This window comes from Plectropomus leopardus, chromosome 6, assembly GCF_008729295.1.
Source record: "Plectropomus leopardus isolate mb chromosome 6, YSFRI_Pleo_2.0, whole genome shotgun sequence".
Classification (NCBI taxonomy): Eukaryota; Metazoa; Chordata; class Actinopteri; order Perciformes; family Serranidae; genus Plectropomus; species Plectropomus leopardus.
This window is the reverse complement of record NC_056468.1, coordinates 27,101,030-27,125,357: the sequence shown is the minus strand read 5'-3', so window position 1 is coordinate 27,125,357 and position 24,328 is coordinate 27,101,030. Positions and strand designations below refer to the sequence as shown.

At 38.5% G+C, this 24,328-nt stretch overlaps 4 protein-coding genes across 5 annotated transcripts; 2 read left to right on the top strand and 2 right to left on the bottom strand.

Annotated features, from left to right (window-relative positions):
- Positions 1–287: 287 nt before the first annotated feature.
- myl7 (myosin, light chain 7, regulatory) lies at positions 288–2,564 on the bottom strand. Of its 2 annotated transcripts, XM_042487676.1 has the most exons (7): positions 2,462–2,564; positions 2,157–2,258; positions 1,271–1,346; positions 1,046–1,150; positions 868–946; positions 702–750; positions 288–605 (listed from the first exon to the last, which is right to left on the bottom strand). In XM_042487676.1, exons 1-7 carry the CDS (start codon positions 2,462–2,464, stop codon positions 501–503), a joined length of 519 nt encoding a protein of 172 aa, XP_042343610.1. In that variant the 5' UTR covers positions 2,465–2,564; the 3' UTR covers positions 288–500. The 2 variants fall into 2 exon arrangements, with proteins under 2 accessions (XP_042343610.1, XP_042343609.1); XM_042487675.1 differs by lacking the exon at positions 2,462–2,564 and having other exon boundaries at positions 2,157–2,297.
- A 592-nt stretch (positions 2,565–3,156) lies between these two features.
- gck (glucokinase (hexokinase 4)) lies at positions 3,157–8,258 on the bottom strand. The gene is made up of 10 exons (XM_042488338.1): positions 8,163–8,258; positions 7,440–7,602; positions 7,143–7,297; positions 6,774–6,893; positions 6,538–6,633; positions 6,331–6,430; positions 6,042–6,225; positions 5,257–5,412; positions 4,108–4,341; positions 3,157–3,867 (listed from the first exon to the last, which is right to left on the bottom strand). The coding sequence occupies exons 1-10, from the start codon at positions 8,241–8,243 to the stop codon at positions 3,720–3,722; spliced, it is 1,437 nt and encodes a 478-aa protein (XP_042344272.1). The 5' UTR covers positions 8,244–8,258; the 3' UTR covers positions 3,157–3,719.
- Positions 8,259–12,059: 3,801 nt separating this feature from the next.
- Positions 12,060–17,669, top strand: ykt6 (YKT6 v-SNARE homolog (S. cerevisiae)). The gene is made up of 8 exons (XM_042488976.1): positions 12,060–12,257; positions 12,619–12,794; positions 13,749–13,831; positions 14,706–14,806; positions 14,889–14,993; positions 15,170–15,235; positions 15,582–15,683; positions 15,779–17,669. Exons 2-8 carry the CDS (start codon positions 12,691–12,693, stop codon positions 15,812–15,814), a joined length of 597 nt encoding a protein of 198 aa, XP_042344910.1. The 5' UTR covers positions 12,060–12,257; positions 12,619–12,690; the 3' UTR covers positions 15,815–17,669.
- A 1,476-nt stretch (positions 17,670–19,145) lies between these two features.
- sb:cb288 lies at positions 19,146–24,317 on the top strand. Its single transcript, XM_042489036.1, has 5 exons — positions 19,146–19,288; positions 19,854–19,908; positions 21,893–21,961; positions 23,067–23,151; positions 23,384–24,317. The coding sequence occupies exons 1-5, from the start codon at positions 19,202–19,204 to the stop codon at positions 23,430–23,432; spliced, it is 345 nt and encodes a 114-aa protein (XP_042344970.1). The 5' UTR covers positions 19,146–19,201; the 3' UTR covers positions 23,433–24,317.
- Positions 24,318–24,328: the final 11 nt, after the last annotated feature.

Below are 24,328 nucleotides of genomic sequence, written 5' to 3'. Positions count from 1 at the left end.
AGTCTGTGTTAAATCTTGAATCACATTTTTTGTTTTACCATCCATGAAAAACAACCCCTGTCATAGTGAACTTGCATTATTTAATTTACTCACTCTGTCCTAAAAAGAAGGGTCTCATTCATAGAAACTGTCGGAACTTTCTTAACGTCCAGAAGGACGAAAACGTTTTAAAAATTAAGAATAGGACTTCTTTTCATGTGGTGCTCAGATTTTTCCTTTGGGATCACAGCAATGGTGAGAAATTTTTAATAATTTAGTTTTAAATGAGTGTAATCAACCAAAAAAGCTTTTGAGGAACACTTTATTCTCATCAACAAAACAAAAAAAGTCCAGTTTCTAATACAGAACTGCAGTATTATAGCAGTTGAACAGCTGATGTGAATGAATCTGATATTCCAATATTATTCAGTCAATCATTGTTCATTTTTAATTACAACCTGCCAGTATAAAAACATCATCTGCACGTCAAGATAACCTGTATGACCTGACTACAGTCCTTATTAGGATTCTTCTTTCTCATCTCCGTGCGTGATGGTGTAGCAGAGTGACTTGTAGTCGATGTTGCCAGTTGGGTCGATGGGAGCGAGCGCAAAGGCCTGATCCACCTGGAGGGTCATGAGGTGACAGTTTTTTTCTTTTGAAAATAATTATCTTGAGGAATAGTTTGAGAGCCTGTCACAATAAAGTTAGAACACACAAACCTCCTCTGCTGTGAATTTATCAGCCTGGTTCATCAGTAATCGTCTAAATCTGGATAAGAAAGGCAAAAAAATGTATAAAAAGACAGGATGGATGAGATATTGTGATGTTACAGCTAACATGGAAAATGTAAATAACATGAAAGATAACTAACAAAATGTATCTTACTCATCCTTATTCACAAAGCCCGTCCCATTGGGGTCAAAAAGTTTGAAGGCAGCAAGTATGGTGTCTTCAGGATCAGTACCTGGAGGGAAAACAAAGCATCTTTGAGTGTCTTCTAAAGGATTGTTAAAAAAAAATAATAAATCAAACAATTGTGTGAGCGTCTGTGAAAAGCTCTCACCATTGAGTTTTTCCCCAAAAAGAGTCAGGAACACAGTGAAGTTGATGGGACCCTTTCCCTCGTTCAACATCTCGTCCAGCTCCTCATCTTTGACATTAACCTTCCCTGTATACAAACACACACACACACACACACACACACACACACACAAAATAAACCATATTAAACAAATATATGAAATGCAAGAAATGCATGAAATAAAGAGTTTAAAGGTAGAGAAAATACCCAGCTGTCCATAGGTCTCCCTCAGGTCCTGTTTTTTTATAACACCATCTCTGTCTTGGTCAATGCAACCAAAAGCCTGTAACATGAAGCACAAAACATATATAATGATTAAGAATATAAATGAAATAGGAAAAAAAAGGTTTTCTTTTGAATACAGCTTTCCACAAGTCATGACTGACATTCATTAAAATGATAGAAATAATAAAAAGAAGTATTTCACCCTTCACATTCATAAAAAGGATTTCTGTTTTAACCAGAAAGAATCTACAATGGATTGCATTGCACTTTAGTTAGTGCCTCTTTGAGGGAAGCTCTACAATATTCATTATAGCTGACAATGAAGATATGTTTTGTAGAATTTATAGTGCTTCTTAGAGCTATTTTCTAGGAAAAAAAAGCTAAGGATAATTATGGCATGTGCAATATTATTCATTTTTTTCTGAATATTTATAAAGTAACCTACAATTGTGAAACAAATATTCTGTTTTCATTGTTTGTGGTTACAATGATCAAAATATTGTGCAAAAAGGGAATTACTGCTGAGAATTAAGCTATTAACCCAAAATTCATATTCATGTTTAAATATCTCTTGCATGAAATGAAATTGTTTGCAATGCAATCAATGCAGTTTTTTATAAGGTCAGTCCAATCAGTCCAATAGATTAGGGCAACTAAACTGGGCAAATTGTTTGCATGATCTAAAAGCGTATAATAGGTTTTTGTTATTGTTTTGAAAATCATACACTGACATGAGCAAATAAACCAAATATGAATAAATGAATGAATGAATTTGAAAGTCTAAATTCACAGGTTTTCCATACAAATTTCATCCATGAGAGGTTTTAAAGGGACCTGTTTCAAAGCAGGTCAATATACACTACTGTACCTCCTTGAACTCCTGTATCTGGGACTGCTCAAACATGGAGAAGACATTGGAGCAGGACTTCTGTCCTCCCCTCTGTCTCTTATTGGAGGCCTTTTTACTTGCCTGAGGAGATGAACGCAAACTCATTCAGTTTACACACTTATTTATACTGCAGAAGTACACAAAACAACTGTAATTAGTAAAATGTGTACTGGAACACACGATAACCAAAATACAATACTATAACAGGATTTCTAAATTAGGTTTTCTTTTCAAATCATCACTTGCTCAAAGCATAAAAAGACTGAAAACACTAAGTGACTTACCATGTCTGAGTGATGGTACGTGGACTCCCAGCCGAGGTGTGATGCTGGGGTGGGTTTTATGTACGGCCCATCTTATCTTCTACCCTCCTATAATAGCCTGTGGTGAGCAGCACAGTCCCTTACATGGCCATGGCTGCTCTCTGTGTCGCTGAAGGGGCCTGATAAGACGTGAAGCGGCCGAGATTCCTCTGGGCTGGAAAATAGAGATATGAAGAGCAGAGAGGGAGACAGGAGACAGGGGAAGGTGACCTCTGACATTTGACAATCACTCAAAAGTTACTCATCAGAGGTCAAATCAAGCTCTAAAGGTCATTAATGTGCACTATTATTAAGACATAAGTTACAGCATTGTGTGATGCTGCACGGCAGCTTTAAGCCTAATTTCCTGCACATATAAAGATTTCCTTTAATTCCAGGAAATGAGATATGACTTTTACATGACTACTCTACTGTAAACAACAAAACCAGCTTAAAAATAAAGTAGCTGGTATATTATCTGGGATCAAGTGAAATAAGAAGGAATGACACTAGAATGTATCTTAATCTACTGCAGAGAGCAGTTTCCTGTCACAACTTTATGACCTAAAAATCATTTGCTAATCCAGTTTAGCTGTGGCAGTGAACGTCAGTCATATTTGGCAATCGAAAAAAACAAATAACAGAAATTTTAAGCACAATAGTTTAATTTAATTAAGCAGTTTTATTTACAGTGAGGCTTATTCACATCCAAAGCACATTTCATTATGCACATATGAAAAATTACAACCCACTGGCTAACACACATAAAGCTGTAAACATTGAATTAAAATATACAGATAAATATTTTGTTGCTCATAAACAAGAATTACTACACAACAAAGCAATGACTTGGATGTAGTTTACAATAGCATTTACAAAAAGAATCCTTGACTTGTACATAGGTTTGCACAGGTATTATAATATATCATCAATAATACATCGGCCATTTTTGAAATGGGCTGTTTCTACACCCAAACACTATCAACAGGCAGTGATACACAAGTAACATTGAAAAATTGCTACAAGTTGGTCTAATGCTACCAAATACAGTATAATACAAGTTGCTGTCTTGTCTGTACATCTTCCAGCTGTGAGCGTCCAGTTTGCTGTGACACACATCCTTCAGAGCCTGAAAAAGGCCGGAGCTGCCGACTGAGTGAACGTGCGTCATCATGTTCTCAGATCAGAGTTCAGTCTTCACCGCTGTCGTGCCGGGGAACAGCTCAGTGCACAGCTCCCTTTACTGTGTCAGCATGGAAGCAGCCATTTTACAGGCGACTGCTGAGATGAGGGCGGCTCCACGACCACTCCCCTCCTCCGACTGGATGAAGGTGATCTCACAGTGAGGTGTGAGGTCCCTGACGATTTTGTGGAACTTGTCGCGGAAACTGAGAGAGAAAAAACACATTCGAATACAGAAACAGTCAAATCTCCATCTGTCCCGCTGACTTTTTCAGTATCACCCCCTCTGTTTGGTTTCTGTTTACAAATTTCCTTACTCCAGTACAGTATATTTGTGGAGTTTGGGTAAATGTGATCACATAGTCACCATATTTCATTCACTTTATACTTTAACATATTGAGAAGACTGAGATATTCTGAAGTCTGAAACATGGGGCGTTCCTCACCATGGGTGTAACTTGTAGACAGATCCGTCAACCCCCACTGTGATTTTCAGGGCTTCCTGGCTGCGTCGCTCCCGCATCAGGTTGATCACACCAGCAAGCCCTGCGCCGCACATGTGAGCAGAGCGAGTGGAAACACTCTCACAGACCAGATGCACAATGTCACAGTCCAGCTCTGACGGCAGAACACCTACTGAGGACAGGATGTTGTAGATTTGTTTTCTGTCCCCAGTGTCACTGAAAGAAAAATAACAAAAAGGCAAAGTCAGAAAGAGCAATAGTTTCTAGTTTCAATATGTTCAGAATACTGATTTACAACTAGGTCTATTTATTATAGGAAAATCATGTTTTCTACTTTCCTTTTGTATGCAATATTCAAATATTAAATCAAGCTTCTAAAAATACCACAGTAGGTAAGAGTGGAAGGCTAAAGCAGCCCTCAATACTAAAAACAGAAATGTAGAAATAAAAAACCCAGTTATTAAATACATGTGTGGGTTATTTTGAAAATAAATAAATAAATTGGGAAAGAAACTAAAAATAGAATGTATTTAGATAAAAACAAATTGGGAAATAATTAAATATGAAAAGAAATTAATAAAAAGTAAGTCTTTTGCTCAATAAATAAATGAATTATATTATTTAGAATTTATTTCAATTTTAAATATTCATTCATTTCCTTATTTGTTTGTTATGTGATTTATTTATTTTTCTATTTCTAAACATATTTATTTATATTAAAATTAACGTACACATTTATTTAATAATGGAGTCTTTTATTTTAACATATCTTTTATTATGTTTTTATTAAATTTTCTATTAAGTAATTTATTTATTATAATGGAAGCTTTGGTCCTCCATACATAACAACTGTAAGTGAAGCAAACCAAATTGCTTCCCTGTATTTACCATCAGCCATGTTATATAAGCTTATATCAACAGCATACACTTACATAACATAACAGGCTTTAAATTATTATCTGCTTTTTGCTATATTATGAGTTTTTTTTTTCACTCTGTGCTTATGAAAATGCAATGATCGCCTACATAAATAATGTCTCTTTCAAAAATTTTTTATTTATAAAAAGAAGAAGAAAAAAAGCTGTCTCAAGCTGGAGGTAAACTGCAGTCAGGTCAAGACTTGATTTTCACCTCTCTATCTGTGAGATGTAGCGCGTCTCAAAGCTGCCACGTGTCTTGAGCTGCTCTGAGGCTTCACCGTTAAACAGCAGGTCCTCATTCACCAGCTTCATCAGAACAAGCCTGACCAGCTCGCCCATATACTTCCCACTGATCAGCTTCTCATATCTGCAGGAGGCAAGAACAAAAGAAGACACGGGTAAGTTTAAATAAATATTGATAGAAAGGGTGGGACACATGAACTCAAGAGAGGATGCTGAAGAAACAGGAAGGACATGCACGTCACAAAAAAACACAAGCAAACAACTTTCTTTTCCCTCAAAGAAGGAGAGCAGATGAGGATGACAACGTCAGTGCTTAAGAGGCTCAATGAGGCTGGGCTCAGCAGTTGTCTGTGTTAAAGGGACTGCCAGTGCAAAAGGTAAACAGCCATTAGGCCAACGGGCACTATGGCAAGCAGCGGAGAGGGGTCATTAATCTGACACCTCCACACGCTGACTGACCACTGACGTATGAGAGCTCCGGCCACTCACAAACATCCTCTGGAAAAGCAACCGGTAGCTTAGCAACTATGCAGAGAGCTCAGGTGAGAGTCAGGTGAGTATTGTCGCAAAAAGGTAATTAATCCAGAAAAACAATCAGAGAATGAGGGAGGGAGTGTGTGGCACGTTTTAATGACATTACTCTGAGCTTGAACACTTGAGTGTGTGTGCACACAGTAGATGAAGTTGGGTCAAACAAGTAACGAGCTTTCCTAAGTGTGAACATGACTGTGTGTTTCAAATGAATGCACTCACAGCTGCTTTCCGGGGTTAATTGAGGTCTCGTCCACCACTCTGTCGTACTCCAACCTGAACTCCTCCAGCTCGCCGTTGTTTCCGAATGCCCCCCACTCTGTGTTCACACACATCCGGCCCTCCTCCCCTTCTACCAGCTCCACAGTCCTCATCTCCTCCATGTAACAGACATTACAACCAGTACCTGGTCAAAAAAGCAAATATACAATCCTTAGATGTGTCTCTGCACATAAGCATGAGTGTAAATCAGTATTAGTGGTCACTCTTGTGTGTGTTTGTATCTACTTACCAACAATCACCCCAACTTCGCAGCTGCGATCCTCGTAATAGCAGGAAATCATGGTGGCTACCGTGTCATTTACCATTGCAACCACATCCATCTCAAAGTCCTGAATGACAACACCAAATGACAATGCATTTAGACTCACGCAGCTGTATGCAGGTGTTACAAATCAGATCTGTTATTTACAAAGAAAGAAAAGATGCAGTAACTCACCCCTCGTCTCTTGATAGCATCTCTAAGTAAACCGACAACATTGTTCCCCTCTGCCCCAGAAGCTTTGAAGCCTTTGGTCCAGTTAAGCAGGATACCCTGTGGAAAAAAAGACAAACCTTTTAATGCGTTATCTTAAAAAAAACCCATAACTTTCATAAAACAGGCAAATAAAGTGAATCAAGCGAGTCCAATCCATCTTGTTAAAAGTATGTCCAACGTATTGTGTATAATCCTACCTTGTCAATGTCTTCATGTCGTACAGGAAAGGAGAAGGTAAAACCAAGAGGAAGCTTCTTGTGTTTGATATGATGTTTGTCCAAAAAGTCTGACATGCACTCTGCTATGTAGTCAAAGAGCTGCACAGAGAGAGGAAGACAGGATATGAAATTTGGGGAACTTGTGCTGTAATTAGTGCTGATTTCATTTTGAGAGTTTTAAAGTCACTGTTATGCCAGCACTTACAAAAATAACCAGACCCCTTTAAGAATTTTTTGACATTCTCAGATAGTTTTTAATAGTCACTACTGAGCTCTATCAGCTCTACGACCTCTAATAACCGGTGATGAAAAATCAACACCTGTTGATACTTAAAAAGAATTACTAACCATTTCAGCCGTGCCTGTCATTGCATCTTCAGGAATGGAGTACATCTGGTTCTTGGTCGCCACCTTCCAGCTCCTCTCCTCGTCTGCACCCACCTTCACAAGCATCACACGGAAGTTTGTCCCCCCAAGGTCTAGAGCCAGGAAATCTCCCACCTCTGTCAAAACACACACTTTGTCTGAACATGCATGTACTGGTTTTACCTGCACAGGTGATACTCATTAGATTATATCTAGATGACCTCTATATGACTTTACAAAAGAAGAAGGTCATGTTTTATTTTAAGAATGAGTATCTACCTGATCCCTCAGGGGTGGAGCAGACGTAAGTTGGAAGCATTTTGACACTGGCCTCTTCGTGCGTCTCTAAACGCAGCCCTCTGTCCATCTCACACTGCATCCTCTTCATGACTTCTTTTAGTTCTTCCTTATTCAGCCTGAACTCTGACAGGATCTGCTCTACCTGCAATGAGAGGAGAGAAGAGCAGGTCAGGAGCTGCATGCAGACTATTTAAATACATACTGTATATGCACTAGAACATCTGTAAATTGTACTGTGATTGATGATTTTGATGATTGGTGATTGATTGATTGATTTTTTTAAAAGATGAGGTTTCAGTATTACAAACAAGAAGGAAAATCAGATGCAGTAACAGAAAAAAAGGGAGTCAGAGCACAGATGAATGAGTTGCTACGAAAGGAACAACTTTACAATACAAAACAATGAAAGTCCAGAGCACTGTAAGTTCTGCAACAGAGTCCCACCATACAACCATATTTTTGGTAAAGTACGGGACAAAGTTGCATCTGAACATCTAACACAATCAAGCTCATCACCCAGAGCTTTTTCTGAAACAACTTGGCACAGTCTGTGTGTAAAGACCAAGGTTAATTCACATGACATGTAGTAAAGATTCCTTCTCCCAAATAGTCGCATGTGGGATTAAAGCACAAATCCACAGCAGTATTAAAGTTACAGTAAACCTCTACAAAGTCATAACGAACAGAAAAAACAACTCTTACCATGATGATTTTATCAACCACTGAGCTGTAGCCACAAGGCATCTTCACCATCTGGTCGAGATGAGAGCTGACACACGGCATCTTCACGGATTCAGCTAAATGAGCCTCTGTGTGTGTTTCTAGGTGTGTGGTGAGTGTGTGTCCACGCTGCGTGTGTGCAGAGTCAGTGAACTGTGAGTAGCACTGAATGAGAACTTCAGCTGTTTTTATGCTCAGGTGAAGTGGGCCGGCCGGCCACACCACACACAAACGCCAACCCCTTCCCAAAAGTCACCCCATCTGGCCACTGGGAATCACACACACACACACACACACACACACACACACACACACACACACACACACAGACACACATGCACACACACACGCAGACACACACACACACACACAAGCCAAAAATCTATGTGACCTAGTTTCTAAGAAGTAAGAATTAAGTTTTATGGACAGTTCTGTTTTAATGACAAATTTCAACATTTCTTTGATTTACAGAGCATATGGATTATATAATATACAGTATATTTCTATATATCATGATGCTCTATCATGATTGTATATACACAATTATTTCAACTGAACTACAGGTTTTATGAATCCTGTGTTTTCATGATGACTTCTTAAAAAGCAAATGTTGGTCATTAAACATACGGTCAAATATTCTAATCTAACTTTGATCTTGTGATAAACAATTTGAGCAATTTGCCTTGAAAAAAATAACTTTTTAGCCCAGTGAGATTTTTCTTATTTTAAGGTTATATGAACAAAAATAAACACAAAATCATAATCTCACAATAATCTATGTCATTTATCAGTGAGGGACTGCATGCCCATTACTCGGATGGCCCTTTAACCTAAAAAGTAGTTAAGATAAATGTGGTAAATTCTTCTTTGCGTTCATGTGGCAAGGTGTGACCTGTGACCCAGGGCAACCAACAAACACGACGACTCAAATAAATCTGAACTTGAACCTTGTAATCTGAACTTGTTATTCTTTATTTGGCAGAGCAACATCCTATGCCAACACGGTTGCTCAATGAAGGAACTTCAGAAGAGAGACTTACACATATATTTGTAAAATTAGTAACATGCCTAAAATTAGCAACAGTGAGGGAGGAATGACCTCTTAAACTAACAATAGTATGCTGTGGGTGAAGGCCTTCTGTCCTTATCAGCTCCAGAGTTTACCTGAGCAGCTTTTTTTAGCTCTGACCTCTGACTGTAAGGTAACAGTGACCCTCTCCCCCAGTGCCCTGATAGTAGGATTTCTAAAACTGACCTAAAGACACATACAGTTCATATTGTACACCCTCTAGCATGTGATATGCCTCTTAAACACAGTTCCCCCCTTAAATCACCCTTAAGTAGCTTTAAGTTTGTGTAAAAAAAGAAAATCCATCAATACTTTGCGACATCTTCCATCTAATGCTTATTTCTTTGACGCTATATATGACACTTACTACTGAATAAAGTATTTACTGAAATGATCTTGTACTGATGCAACATTTTAGCACTTGACCTGTTTACCCACAAATATAACATCACTCAGTTTGCAATCATTGTGTTTAATGGCTACAACTTAAATTCTTCACTACTATTAACATATTTACTTATATACATATACTGACTTAGACTTTCTAATTAGCGGCTTATAGATAGACAGGCAGACATGTAGTTAGATAGATAGATAGAATTTAGATGATGTGCATTGGTCTCTTCTAACAAACATATGAAAGTAGCAGAGGAAATCAAAGGCATATTCACCATAAACTGATGCAGAAGAGGCACATACTGCTGCATAAAAAATCACCAGCGTGCAGGACATAAAGTGTTTGACGCTCAAAATTGTCTAGTGGAGGACCCCTACACCTAAGTTTCACATGTGGGGCCCCAAACTGTTAAAACAAAACCTACGCGATAGATAGATAGATAGATAGATCGATAGATAGATAGAATGATAGAGAAAAGCCAGCATAGGCCATATATCATCAGTAAAGCTCACTCACTCCATTCAGTATATTTTAAACTTTTTTCTTTACCTTATCCATCGTATCACGACGAGGATTAAATCCCAAATGTCCCGCCGACCATCAGTGCTCTGCAGCGGAAATTCCCTTGCTCTTCCGAGAACGTATTGAGATTCCCAAATTTCCTCTGTTATGGTGGGAAAGGTTATTATATTCCCGAGACGTTTGATTTACATAATGTTCATCAGCAAGTCCCAAACAAATTTACATGTCTGCAGTATTTTCCAGGCCTCTCTGGTGAACAGTGAACTGAAAACTTTGGGAATGCAGCACCTAAGTTTTATTAATTGTCTATGGATTTCCCTCGTCTTGAGTAAGAAAAACAAAAATTCGTCTTCATTCCTGTCGATTTATTGTGTAAAAAACAGTGATGTGGTCGTCATTGTTGCAGACAGCTGGTCCAGCTCGGCGCACTAACATATGCCATTGGCTCCAAAAGTCAGTTTAGCAGGAAAAACGGATTAAAACATCCCAGTTTCCATCCAAATCTTCACTCCAGTGACGTACATTTCATTTTAGAGTAGAAAAATATAAAGCAAACCTCCGATTCGTAGCTGGCCTTCTTACTGACCATGTCACGTCAATATCTCAACGCAACCAAAATTAGTTCCAGGAAAGAAAAATGATTTCTTCCCCTGCTGCAGCTGTCCTGTCAACAGATGCACCTAAAGGCTCAGCGGTTTCCATGCCATAAGGATTTCAATATGTTGCCATGGAAATGAATTACAGGCACGCTTCTGCCATGGAAAACACTTACCACTGAGTTAAGTAGCCAGGAGGAAATTGTTAAATGGAGCAAGATTACCAGAGAAAACATCAATTGAAGGTGCCATGTTTTTGGTAGACAAAAAAAAGTTTGACTCACAGAGCCACCAAGCTGTTTAAAAGTTTAGACCTATTGTCATTTAAATGTATTATCAAAATATAAAATTGTTTTTTAGAATTTATTTAGAATGACTTAACACTAATATAGTTTATCATCCTCATCCACATCAGATGTCAATGCAATCAATTTGTTCATCAGTTATTTCCAAGACTCCTAATAACATGATTTTACATCAACTTGTGCCCAGTACTAAATCATTTAGCCAGGCCCCTGTAAAGGTCCACTGAACTGCCCTGCCCAAAACTGCTTTACTCATGCACATGCTCAGTCTCACTCATGGTTTAGATCAATACATTTCTCAGGTGATGTGGTTAGTCTACCATATTCCCTTACAAATGTTGCTTAAGAAAAAATAAATGAATAAAATAAAATGTGGTTACCATTGCTTATGTTTTTGTTGAACATGATTGGCATGCAGAAAAAATAGAATTATCATTGAAATAATTATTTTGGTCAGATTAAAAAAACAAACATTACGTTACAATCAACATAGAAAGAAGTCTGCCCTTCAGGGAAAATGCATAGTTTCATGACAAAGTCTCCCTGCTTTATAACTGTGGAAATCATCTGCCTCTGCCAGTCCCATTGACACTGAGCTGCTTGTGGACTGAATTTATTCATTGTTTTTAGTCTGTTGTCATCGTTTTAAATTTTTCTTCTGTAGTCGTGTTTTAATGTATGTTGTAGTATTTAAAATGTTGTATTTTAATGTATTGGGCACTATGATGTCGGAATTTCTCTTCGGGGATTATTACCTATCTACCTATCTATCTATCTATCTATATCTACGTGTCGTCTTAGTTTATTATCTTTAATGTCCTTTTTCGCTTGAGGAAACGTTAACATTATCCATGTCAATGTCAAAAATATTTAGAACTGCAATATCACCCACTGATTGGACAAGCAGTTTCACCATCTTTTATCTCTCATCCCATCGGAACTCTGAACTCAGCGGCGCCAGTGCGTCTGTTTCCACCGGAGCAAGTATCCCGTCGGACCGCTTGTGGATCGTGACGTGGTGATTGGTTACTAAACTGCATGTTGAAAACTACTTAGTTGGCGTTAATTACACCGTAATTAGGTCGCCGGACTAGTGATATACGTTTTTACGAGTTTTAGCGTGTGTGGAATAGAAAGTTAATCTGGTTGTTTTGACGGGAATCGAACTGTTTGCTGCTGATTTGTTCGGTAAGTTAGTCGAGGCCTCACGAAGACCTGATAGCATCTGTAGCTAACAGTGTGCTTGACTCGATTTCAGGAATGTAGCTAGTGTTATGCACGTTTCTCCCGCATTTACAAAACGAACCGTCTGTGGTAAGTTTGTACTACTCGCTGTCAGTTAACTTATTTGTTTTAGCTAGGAGAAAGGTAGCTACCTAAGCGCAGCATGACTAGCAATAGTTTGTTAGCTCGGTAGCTAATAATACGGCGGCTCCTTTCACTTCTTAGCGAGCACTTGTCACTTCACTCAAGTTTCTTTAGCTGCCTTATAGTTAGCCGGCTGAGCTGGATAAGGGATAATGCTCTCATGTGATTCTGCTTGTGTCAGCTTCCAAATTAGATAATCAGGGCTGTGTGATCGTATCTGCTGTGACCAACTGACCAGAACTGATCCGGCGACATGAAGCTCTACAGCATCAGCGTCTACCATAAAGGAGCGACCAAAGCGAACCTACTCAAGTCGGCCTATGACCTCTCCTCCTTCAGCTTCTTTCAGCGCTCCAGGTGGGTCTGACTGAATTTAACCTGCCTCTGTGCGAGTAAATACTTTGGTAACATTCACAGTAACATTTCTGTCAATGTCAGTGTTAGCCAGATGGCCAATTTTCACCTGGATTGCTGTGGCAAGATGTTTTGAAATCCATAAAATCATCAAATTCCCAGAACAAAGACAGCAGGACACCATAAAGACAGCAAAAGCGGTAACAAACAGGAATTCTCAAGACAGAACATAAGCCATAGAAAGCAACAAGAAACAATTGAACATCGCTACATACCAATAACAAAGCAACAACGAGCAGCATTTTAGCACAGATAGCTATGCAAGCAGTATGAAGCAACAACATACAGCCAGGCTTACATGTACATTGATACTTTAAAACGTAAACTAAAAGCCTGTCTTTTTAGTCTGGGTTTATGTAGTGTCTTATTATTAAAAAAAATATGGTTTTACTTATTCTATTTTTTTTTTAAGATTCATTTTGCTTATTTCACATGTTTTTGTCTTTGCAATCAAACTGTAAAGCGCTTTGAAGTCAAACTGTATCAAACTGTAAAGCACTTTGAAGTGCATTAAATTTGTTTGAAAAGTGCTGTATAAACAAAATTTGATTTGGTGGTGATGTAGACATGCAGATCAGCAATGGCAACAAGAAATGGCAATGGGCTGTAAACAGATAAAATATAGCAGCCATTACGTAGATCTTAATAAAATGCTAAAAGACAGTTATGGTTTAACATTGTGTTCATATGCACTAGCATACAGCCCATGAAACACCAAGTTAGGGTTTCAGGTTTTTGATCTTGAACACTATGCTCCATCATACATCATTAGTTGGTTTAGTTTTGCAGCAAGTTTGATAATTGATTACAATTCATAATATAGTGTCAAGTATAAATAATGCCTGATCATACTTTAATATTTTTCCAAAGGTGACAGTATTTTTTTGCTGTATTTAGTGTTCAGGAGTTCATGACCTTCACCAGTGCCTTGATTGTTGAACGGACATCACAAGGAAGCCGTGCCTCTGTCAAAGAACAAGGTAAACATGAGCATGTTCAGCCCAATCTGAAGATTTCAAATGTTTATTTATCTTTTTTAATTCATAGAAACTGTTTTAGTATCTCATTAGGTTTGCTGCCACCCAGTTTACATAACGGTATCCACTTTGTGTTATCTGTGACGATGTAGTGCACATGTAGTTAATATTTACAGTACAAGGGGCATCCTGCTGTCAGAGTGGTTGTAATACAGCAGGGATACTCAGCTTACTGTGCTCAGGGGCCACTTTTGCAAAATGACAAGAGGCCAGGGGCCTCACACAGCAGCCTGATGCTGATTGGCTGTACACAGGGGGTGTTTAGGATTTGAGGACATTTGAGGCCACGCCTGGATCTCAGTTTGGCGTCCTGAGGATCCGACCTTGGCAATTTTTATAAGCTATATTTGATGTTTTTTCATGCACTTTTGAATATTATTTACATTTAAGTGGACCACTAACACCATTACTTGCCGCAGGCCTAAGCTGATTATCACTGATGTATAGCATTGATAGGCCACGTCTCTGTGTATATTCTTCCCAGGGACCTTCCCGTGTATTATCACTGTCACTGTAACAAGCCTTTCTACTCACTCAGCATGAAACAAGCGGAATTATGAAAATGATAGAAGTGTGTAACATCATGTTTCATGAAGCCAATGTTAAAAAATGACAGGAAAAGCACAGCCACAATGCATGATGTTTGCACATCAGCCATCGTATGGAGAACATTATGCTCACAAAATTATCATATTTTCTTCAGCTTTTCTTCTGGAACAACATAACACATCACCTGCACCATAATACCAGGAAATGCCTTTTTAAAATCAGTTTTCTGTTTTGATCATACCATCCATGGTTTCTCTTTCTCTTTCAGAGTACCTGTGCCACGTGTATGTAAGAAATGACAACCTGAGTGCTGTGGTCATCGCAGACACTGAATACCCACAGAGAGTCTGTTTCACATTGCTAGACAAGGTGTGTACAAAAACATGTACATAAAAATGCATAACTGTTGCACTTTGCTGTTAATATTGAGATAGCATTCCTTTTTTTCCAGGTATTAGAAGAGTTCTCCAGACAAGTGGACAGTATAGACTGGCCCTCTGGTAATCCTGAAACCATAAATTACAAAGCCCTGGATATTCACCTTTCTAAATATCAGGTCAGTCATTGTGTTATCTGTTTATCAGAAAATATGTCAAAGCAAGTATGGTACCATATTCTCTGATTTCGTATGTCCTGTTACACTCTTGACTAAATAATATTTAGATGAGCTCTGGTGTTATTTAAAGATGGAGGCATGAAGATGAAACTCATGTATATGGTTTTTCCCTCCAGAACCCCAGAGAAGCAGATGCAATGACCAAAGTGCAGGCCGAGCTGGATGAGACAAAGATCATTTTGGTAAGATAGCTTTCAAAGCTGATGCACAATTTTAAAATTTAGAGGCTGAAATATATGCATGTTACTCACTTCGATGGAGGCTTTCATGTTTTTCATTATGGCAGAACATAAATGTAAGAGCACTAAACTGAGAGGGCAAAGAGGTAGTTTGTCATTCTCTAGTTCTCCACAACTGTCACAATGAACCACAGTCGGGAAAATAATCTTCAGACTAGAGTGCATTAGTCAGATTGTTTAAATTGTGGCTCTTCATACCTGAAACATAATGTTGCATTTCCAGAGCCCTTGTCAAGTCAAAATCATTACACTGTGCAATATTACATAAACAAATCTATTGTTTCTGTAGCACAACACCATGGAGAGCTTGTTGGAGAGAGGAGAGAAGCTGGATGACCTTGTGGCAAAGTCAGAGCACCTGGGAAACCAGTCCAAAGCCTTCTACAAGACTGTAAGTGCTGACCATTTAGATTATCAATGCTGAGCTGAAAGTCTAATGGTCATTAACTGTTTCAATGCCTGACTGTGTTCATGTTAACCCTGCAGGCACGGAAACAGAACTCATGCTGTGAAATCATGTGATGCTGCTGCCTCGTCCTCTTGGACACGCCTCTCTCTGCCTTTCTGCTTTTCCTACAACTCCCATCATGCACCAGCCACCAGCTCTCAACACAAAGGACAGAACGGACGCTAACTAACACGAGATGGGGCACAGAGATGAGTGCGTGGAAGGTGATGGCCAGTCTTATGTGTGACCTGTCCAGATTGCAGCTGATGGGGGCTGAAGGAGTGATGGGGTTTGGTTGGGGGAAGAAGTAAAATTTGGATTATTTTTAACCATTTCAAAGGGTAAAACATCTGTGTGGTGTTTCAGTACCAGCTGCGGACATAATAGCGTGACGTTGTGTATCGGTGATGTGTTGTTGAAACATCTTCAAACCATTTAATGTTATTCAGATTGAATCAAATCTTGATAGTTTGTTTCAATTCTTAAAAATGTGTCTAAGAGTATTAACCACGGTTATGCTTCTGCTTCAAGGCAACTCTGACAATCTCACAGTCTTATCTTGTGATTTCTTGAAATGCGTCATGGTTTCGGTTCAGCTGAAAACTTAGAACTGGTTTTTTTTTTTGTTTGTTTTGAATTTCAGGAGTAACCTTTGTTGCCCACTAGGTGGCTCTGTTTATACACTCATATTGTTCCAATGAGCCTCAATGTTGAGGTCAATCTAAAACTCTAATGTGAGCCAAGCAGTAAGTGGCTACTTGGACATGTGATATCAGAAAGTCACAGAATTTTACAATGAAACATCTTTGCTAGACTGGATTAAGTTATGTGACCTCTTTAATTTTTTCACTGTCTCATAGTGTTAAATGAAACCTTAAACATTCCCACTTTGGTGTGCTATTGAGTGATGATGCATTTTAAAGCTGATGGAAGAGTAGATGTGACATGTAGAGAGTTGTTTCTTCATAAACACAGCCTTACTGCAGTGTGGCTAACATGTAACCCGCCCTGTTCTTGTCTATAAATGATGTCCTCTCATGAAAAGGACAAGACTTTGAAGCTGTTCTCTTTTACTTTATGTATTGTAGCCATGCTTTTTACTCTGGTAGCCAACACACATGACACTTAAGCAACATTTTAAAGTTTAAAAAGGCCACTCAGGCTTCTGCAGTCTGGGGCCTGTTTGTACCTCTCAAATCTGGGATCACTGGCACTTCATTTATCGTGACTGAGGTGATTCTGGGAAAGCTGGCCTCTTATTGTGTAGTTGTTTAGTGTCCCCCAAAATGGACATACTGTTTGAAAAGAGGACAAACATAAATTAACTGATCTCACATTTTATTTCAAGACACTCCACACTGACGTTTCTTTTTACTGTCAGCACTGTCTGCTTCATGTTTAGGACTGACTGTCTTTCTTCAGGAACTGCGGATGAGTTTAAGATAAAGAGATGCCTTTGGTTGTGTATTTTAGATGTTTCTCTGCTATCTTTCTGCTGTGTGTGTGTGTGTGTGTGTGTATGAATGAGATTTGCTGTAATACATCATCTGCAGGCTGCATTTCTGTTGAGTGCCTGTGTGTGAGGACCGTTGCGCGTTTGTGTGATCTGAATTGGTCTTTCTGCTTTTACAGTGTAAACTTTTGTGCAATATCTCTGCAGACTGTTGGTGTGTGTCTCTCTTTTAAAGTGGAGAGAATAAATGGTCATTGACCTTTGTATATGCTATTCTTTTGACTAATTTCCATGTGAAGTGTGCCCAGGGTTATTTCTCAGATTTGTTTAATTTCTTCTTTTCAAAATTTTAAATTAATGTGCTAAATTTGAAAATCTGTGTGTTGAAACAGTCTGCATTAAATGTTTTGATCCAGATGTGGTCTGCAAATTTAAAACAAAGACTTCACATAATAAACTGCTCTCTTCTGTCTGTATTAACATTTGGGTTTTTTTTTAACACTGATTGTTTACAGAACATGTTATCTGGTTTAGATAAACGCAAACAATGGCGTCTGTTGGTGGTGTTTTCTGGCATCTAAAGTGGAAACTATCCAAGGTGGTGTTGAGGTGTTGAAGGAAATCCTGGTACACAATGTGAAGGAAACCTAGTCCTGTGCAGTGTCTGAAAGTCAACAGTCCTATATTAAATATCAATATCTCAAATCAAACAGGGAACTTGTGGCCTATCCTCCAACTTTCAACAGGAAGGTCAGCTCAGAAGCTGATGCACCCTTCACGTGTTGTAGGAAATGTTTAATCTGAACAGGAACAGAATCCATGAAAGGCTCAAGAGTATATTTGGGTGATATGATTTGTATTTTATCACAACTGAGGTGGTTAGCATGGAGATTTTTTTTGCCCAAATGAGTGAAAATACATGATTCATTGTAAAAAAAAAAAAAAAAAAAAAAACAGTTTGAAGTTTTGTGATACATAAATTACACACCTGAAAGACTGTTTCAAACATATATAACAAATCTATTATTTACACTACTAAATCAACATTATACCACCCTTCCTTCAATCAAAACGCATTAGACATGGCCTGAGGTTCTTGTCTATACGAAATGCAATGCATACGGAAATGTGATGTATGACACATAAAAACCAATATCAAGAGTGATGTTGCTGCATATGTTATCTGTACAGCCAAATATAATAATAATTAATTAAACTGGGTGGATAATACACACATCCTCTGGATATATTAAGATCTAAGTTTATAACATATATGAAATACCCATAATGAAATATTTGTATATTTATTGAAAATGTCTGTAAAATAAATTTATATCTAGTATTATATGTTGCTTCTATAAATGTTAATGATATTTAATATAAATATGCAAGTTTATGAAAACAACATGTACACAAAAACTGTGCTTAAATATGTTTTCTTGTGATTTTTTTTTGACACACATGCCTATCTTCCTATATTTAGGCTTACATATAATATCAAAATATATTTATAGGCTTTGAGATAGTTTTATATGTAAAAAGCATATAGCCTAACAAATACTTCTACAACATAAACATATATATTTGCCTATAAATACATACATCCTCTGCATACTTTGAGATGCAAGTTTGTTACAGAAGAAAAACTCATGGTAAAATTTGCATAAATACATATGTCAAATATCTATACAATTAGTTATTATATGGTATAAATATATATTCAAGTTTTTGAAAAACAAAACGCCTATGCAATTATTTGTAACCATACTAGACATATGTCAATAAATGAAATTGACCCAATTTTAAATATGTTTCATATATAGTATGTACATATGCGTACATGTATGTTTTTACTTAATATGTAAAAAGTATTTCATATACCCTATGCAGATTTAATAAGCCACATTTCCGCGTGGGAAAGTACGAGTTCAACAGAAGCCCTTAAACGCAGCACGAGAGGCGCGTCTCGCGCACAGCTGAGGTGCGAAGAAGAAAACATCATGAACTGATGAAGTCTAACCGCATAGCCTCAAAAATGTGGAGCGAGGTGAAAAACAAGAGCAAGTCTGTCATCTACAACGGGAACAGCTCGAAGGTAAGAAGTTAACGAAGTAAATAAACGCTTTTTAAACTCTTCCTGAAGAGCAGCGATGAAGCAAAACAAGCCCGCTGTGAGCTCCTCTCTCTCTCTCTCGGTTCTACTTTACGACGTTTAAAACATGACCCGTGACTGATTTACATGTTTACAAGCCTTCAGTGAGAAGTATTTCATTAAGATTTTAACCTCGAAATTGTTGTATCATTCAGCTGTAGGAAAAAGTTTCTCGACGCAAATGTTTTGGAAATGTGGGTTACTTATATGTTCTTATCTTGCACGTTTTTCTTATCTTTGCCTCCTGTCGTTGCCCGAAGCGCTCTGATTTTCCACTTTGTTAGACTTCCTGCAGCAAGTTTCCCACCTCTGCACTCACTCAGCAGCACGACTGCCTGCTGATCCAGCCTAACTTCACTTCTCATTTTCGCTTTCTTTCTCTGTGTCACAAAGTATTTGCATTAAGTTTATTTCAACACAGACAAGTATCCGAGTGTGTCCTGTCCTGCCAGTGCCCTATGCCCCACTTCTGTTTTGTTCAAACACGCATGTTTTGCTGCATTTTCAGATGGTTGACCCAGATCTCACACGACAGCTTTTACACACCTTTCAACATAGAAATGGTGAGTTTTTTTCCTCTTGTGTTTTCCTCTTGAGTCGTTTACCTGAGCTGTACCTTAGATTTTTGTTGTAAATTGATATTTTGTGTTTTGATTCAAGTAAAAACCTGAACGACATGTATATCCACTACCACAGCCCCTAAAATCAGATCACAGGGCCAGATAAACAGAAGAAACCACTTCAGGTAAATTCCTTTTAGTAGTATGTCAGCTTTAGATGACTGAAAATCAGTACTACAGAGCAACATACGACAAATAGCAATGCTCCAGAGAAGCTGCGTCCCTGTCCAAAATGCAGGTTTCAGCGGATACAAAAATGCCAGTTATTTAGGAGGAAATCATAGAAACATACTGTATGAAAAACTAGCTGGTGGTCAAAGCTCACAGACAACCCCACTAACGGTAGCTGAAGAGATGGATTTTAGATACACAACGCATATAACAATACATACTCAATTAGTTGACCAGAGAATCAGAATAAGGTGTGTTACTTAACACTTAATACACACACATATATACATACATACATACATACATACATAGAGAGAGAGAGAGATTTAGGCAATATGGAAGTGCTGTTGCAGCCTCGTGCCTACGGCCAAAAGAGCAGGAAGTGACAGCTGTTGCCTAGCAACACAAAACTTTTTTTTCCTGCGAATTAGCTTGCTACATCCTGTTAGCTAGGTCTACATGTTATGTGCAGGGCAGCTGCTTAGTATCATGTGCAGTAATCTGTGTGTTTCCAGTTAAACAACAGTGTGTTAACTGTAGCACAGTGCTGTATATTGTGTGTCTCTCTGGAGTTGCTGAGGCCAGTACGAAGAATCCTTACCGGCTCATAACTGCAGTCTCCGCCGCCTCCAGCTGCTTCACCCAGCTGAGGAAACTCTGGCTCTGGTCACCAGTGAAGCGAGAGTCCCTGCCGGGCGAGCGACAGTCAAACATCCCCCTGCCGCGTTTAAAAGGCTCCTCATCTCCGCTCTCATATTTGTGATGTAGTTGTGCGCAGTCTCAAGCACCATGTTTGGGCTAGCTAGCTAGCTAAACTGAGGCAGTTAAGCTAAAAACAATAGCAAGGCTAACGGCTGCGCACGTGCACAGAAAAGGCCACTGAAGGCTTGTTGATGAACGCTGCTGCCACCAATGTAACCGAGCGACCTAACTGGATAACTAACAAAACAATACACGGGACGGAAGGTGGGGTGACAGCTCCACCAGCAACTGCTGTCCTTTTATTTTCCTTTACCAAAACTCTCATGCTCACAAGCAGGAGCCCCGAAAAGAGTGGAAGTTCCCCCCACAACTTTTTTCCCTACTATACGGCAACTCCAGAGGGACACATTAACATCGTCAATTAGATCCACGCCTCTGCTCATCAGGTTCAGCTTACAACACAGCCTCTTTTCTACTTTTATTTTTGTTTGTGCTTTTCACTTCTTTTTTCTTCTTTTTTTGTTTCATGTACACGTATTTTTTGTTAATTGTGCTAGTCCTCTGATTTTGAAGATACATATGTATATATATATTTCACTTTATTCCTTGTTTTTGTTTGTTTGTATGCCTATACCCTTATATCCTTCTTTTTACGTTTTAAAGGTAAGTGCAAATGAGTAGGCTACTGCCTAAGTCAAGAACTTACATGAAGAATGACATTACAAAAATAACATAAGAAATATACCTCTACAGTTACTGAATAAAATAACTATAACATAACAAATATGTACAATATTGGTGTTTCAGAATTAGAAAGCTGTACAGTTTTGTTTAGAAAAATATTAATCAGGGGATGCACAATAGTTCACAGTAAAGCAAATATGTGCAACATACAGAGATAATAGTCCAAGATGTCCTAAAGTGATCAAAAAGGTTAGTTTTATATCCCTTATAGTCTCATTCTGGAATTAGTAAATGCAGACAAATGTGTCACACACAGTCTTGTTCTTAGGTTGGCTCTGTTGTCAAGTATTTCTGTTTTTTCCCCATGAAGGTTCAACTGCAGCTGCCTCCCGTCCTGGCGCAGAGGACTCTCTAACCAGCAGCAGTGGAATCATCCCTGGTGAGTATCACTTTGACCAAAATCTGATGTCTTTGATGAATAATGAATTTGATTTGAGAAAACAATTTGAAAAATCAGACATTTTTGTTGGGATGTCAGCTAGTTTACATGAATACAAAATTACAAAACATTTCACCAAACAACAAAGCCATATTACAAACATTACAAATCACATCAGAAACACACATTATATCACATTAAGAAAAAGGGAATGCAATACAATCAGACAATCACTCCAATTACATGCAGTGTTTGAGCCAGGTACACTAAGCCTACTTGGAAGCCATACTCTGATTTAGTACAGAGCAAAGAATTCCTCAACCTGTTCAACGGAGCCTGTAGGACTCATCTGTGTGATGGCATAAGCTGATATTCTAAAGTCTGTTTAAGAGAAAAACACCTGCTTTTGTGACATGCACCACCTTAAGTCAACAGCTAACTCAGATTGTTTTCACTCAGAGGGTTGAGTTACTCCACCAACAGCCAAGCAAGCTTTCAAATATTCAAAAACATTTTATTTGGCAGTTCTTTTCGGAGTATGACTGCAAAACAACAGACGTCTTGTCATTTCGATGAAATTGCTGGGGGTTATTTTCCTTGGCTGCGTTGGAAAACGAGGTTTTCCAAAAATAATCCGAGACTGGTGGTTTTTGTCATGCACGTTCTAAAATAAAACACTACCATAACAGTGTCAGTTCACCAGAGCCTGAGTAGAAATCTGGAAAGGGCAGTGAAATTCCTCAGGTCTCAGCAACGGGCAGGAATATTCTGAATGCAGGATGATAGTCTGCAGAGCTCTGAGAGGTGACATTTACAAGCCGCAAACAGGAAGGGAGCTATTTCCAAAGCACTGAAAAGATTCTCATGTTGTATTTTCTCTCAGAGTGGGATGAATGTTTGTATATATAATAGTGCCCTGAAGATGGATAGGAAAATGAGCAGCAAAATAGTCATGAGCAGTTGCTGTTCTCTGTGGAGGAACCTGTTCATTGAGCTCAACAGGATAAACTGCAGAAGATACAGCATTCAGTGAATCATGCAACACTGCACTGGAAACATGCATATGTCCTGCTGTGTTTTAACATTTATGTGTTTGTGCTTTTAGGTGCAATTGCAGCCACATTGTTCATTGTCTTCTTACTCGGTCTCTACGCCGTTCTCTGGAAGTGCATGGTATCGCCACCACAACGGTAATAGACAGACACAAGCCCTGACTTGACTTTGGTGGAGCCTCATTCTGATTTTGTTGACACAGCAATCTTGCAAAGTGCCTTTTAGTGTCACAAGTGTGAACTCTGTATCCTAGCTCATCAAAGAAAGATGAATCACCTCACATGATAGGCATTTTTTCCACTTCACATTAAGTTGTGTTGCTGTTTTATTGTTGTCATGTGAACACTCTCATTTGTGTTTCCTTTCCAGAAAGCACAGCAAGGTGAGGATGAGAGTACAACAGAGGACGTCTGTGTGAAGAAGAATGGCTTCCAGGCATCTGCTCAGCAGGTCGTTTTAGATATTACTTGTGAGGACTAAAGATCTGACAGCAGGTTTTGCTTCAAGTCACAGAAAAGCACCAGAGTGACAAAATGCTTCTAAAGAAGTTCCTCCTCATGACTCCAAAGATCAAACCACAAAAAAACCCTGACTCAACTGAGTGACTGTTTCCCTCAGCTTTACTGTTGTCCTGTTGACCCAAAGCTCAATGTTGATGTGATACACTTGTTTGGCAGGTCAGGTCATGCTGCTTTTTTTCTGTGAACTCTGCACTACTGAGGGACGAGGCCACCGCTCGCTCCAGCGACCAATAAGCTGCATGTATGTGTGATAGAGAGGTTGTGGTGATATGTTTGGTATATGTAGATCTTTTTATGTTGCATGCACCAAATTGACAGTTACATTTTAAACATGTCTTCTATTTTGGCAAAATATTTCCAAATAGTATTTTCTCCTGAAGCTCCTGAAGCAAGTCAAGTCTTTAGATCGCATTTACTGTTAAATTTAGAAATGGATTTTGATATTTTCTTCTTTGAAATCCCCATGGTTTATTCATGTTACTCAGGATGCTGTAACTACTGTATGACTTCTGACTCTCTATAATAAACTGTGACTTTTTTTATATTTAGTGGAATGTGACTATAAATAAATGCTAAGATCTGTGACTGAGTCACAGTTTGGTGAAACTTGAAGTCAGACTTTATCACTTGTTTTTTTTCATGATGTATTTGTAACCTAACCTAAGTTTGGAATGACGAAGGAAATAATGGGGGTGGATTTCTCCAGAAACTTTAATGAAACTGAGAAGTTAACCAACCAGTATGAGTGTAAAGGGAAACTGTTTTTCCTCTTATTTGTCATCTGAAGGTTTTT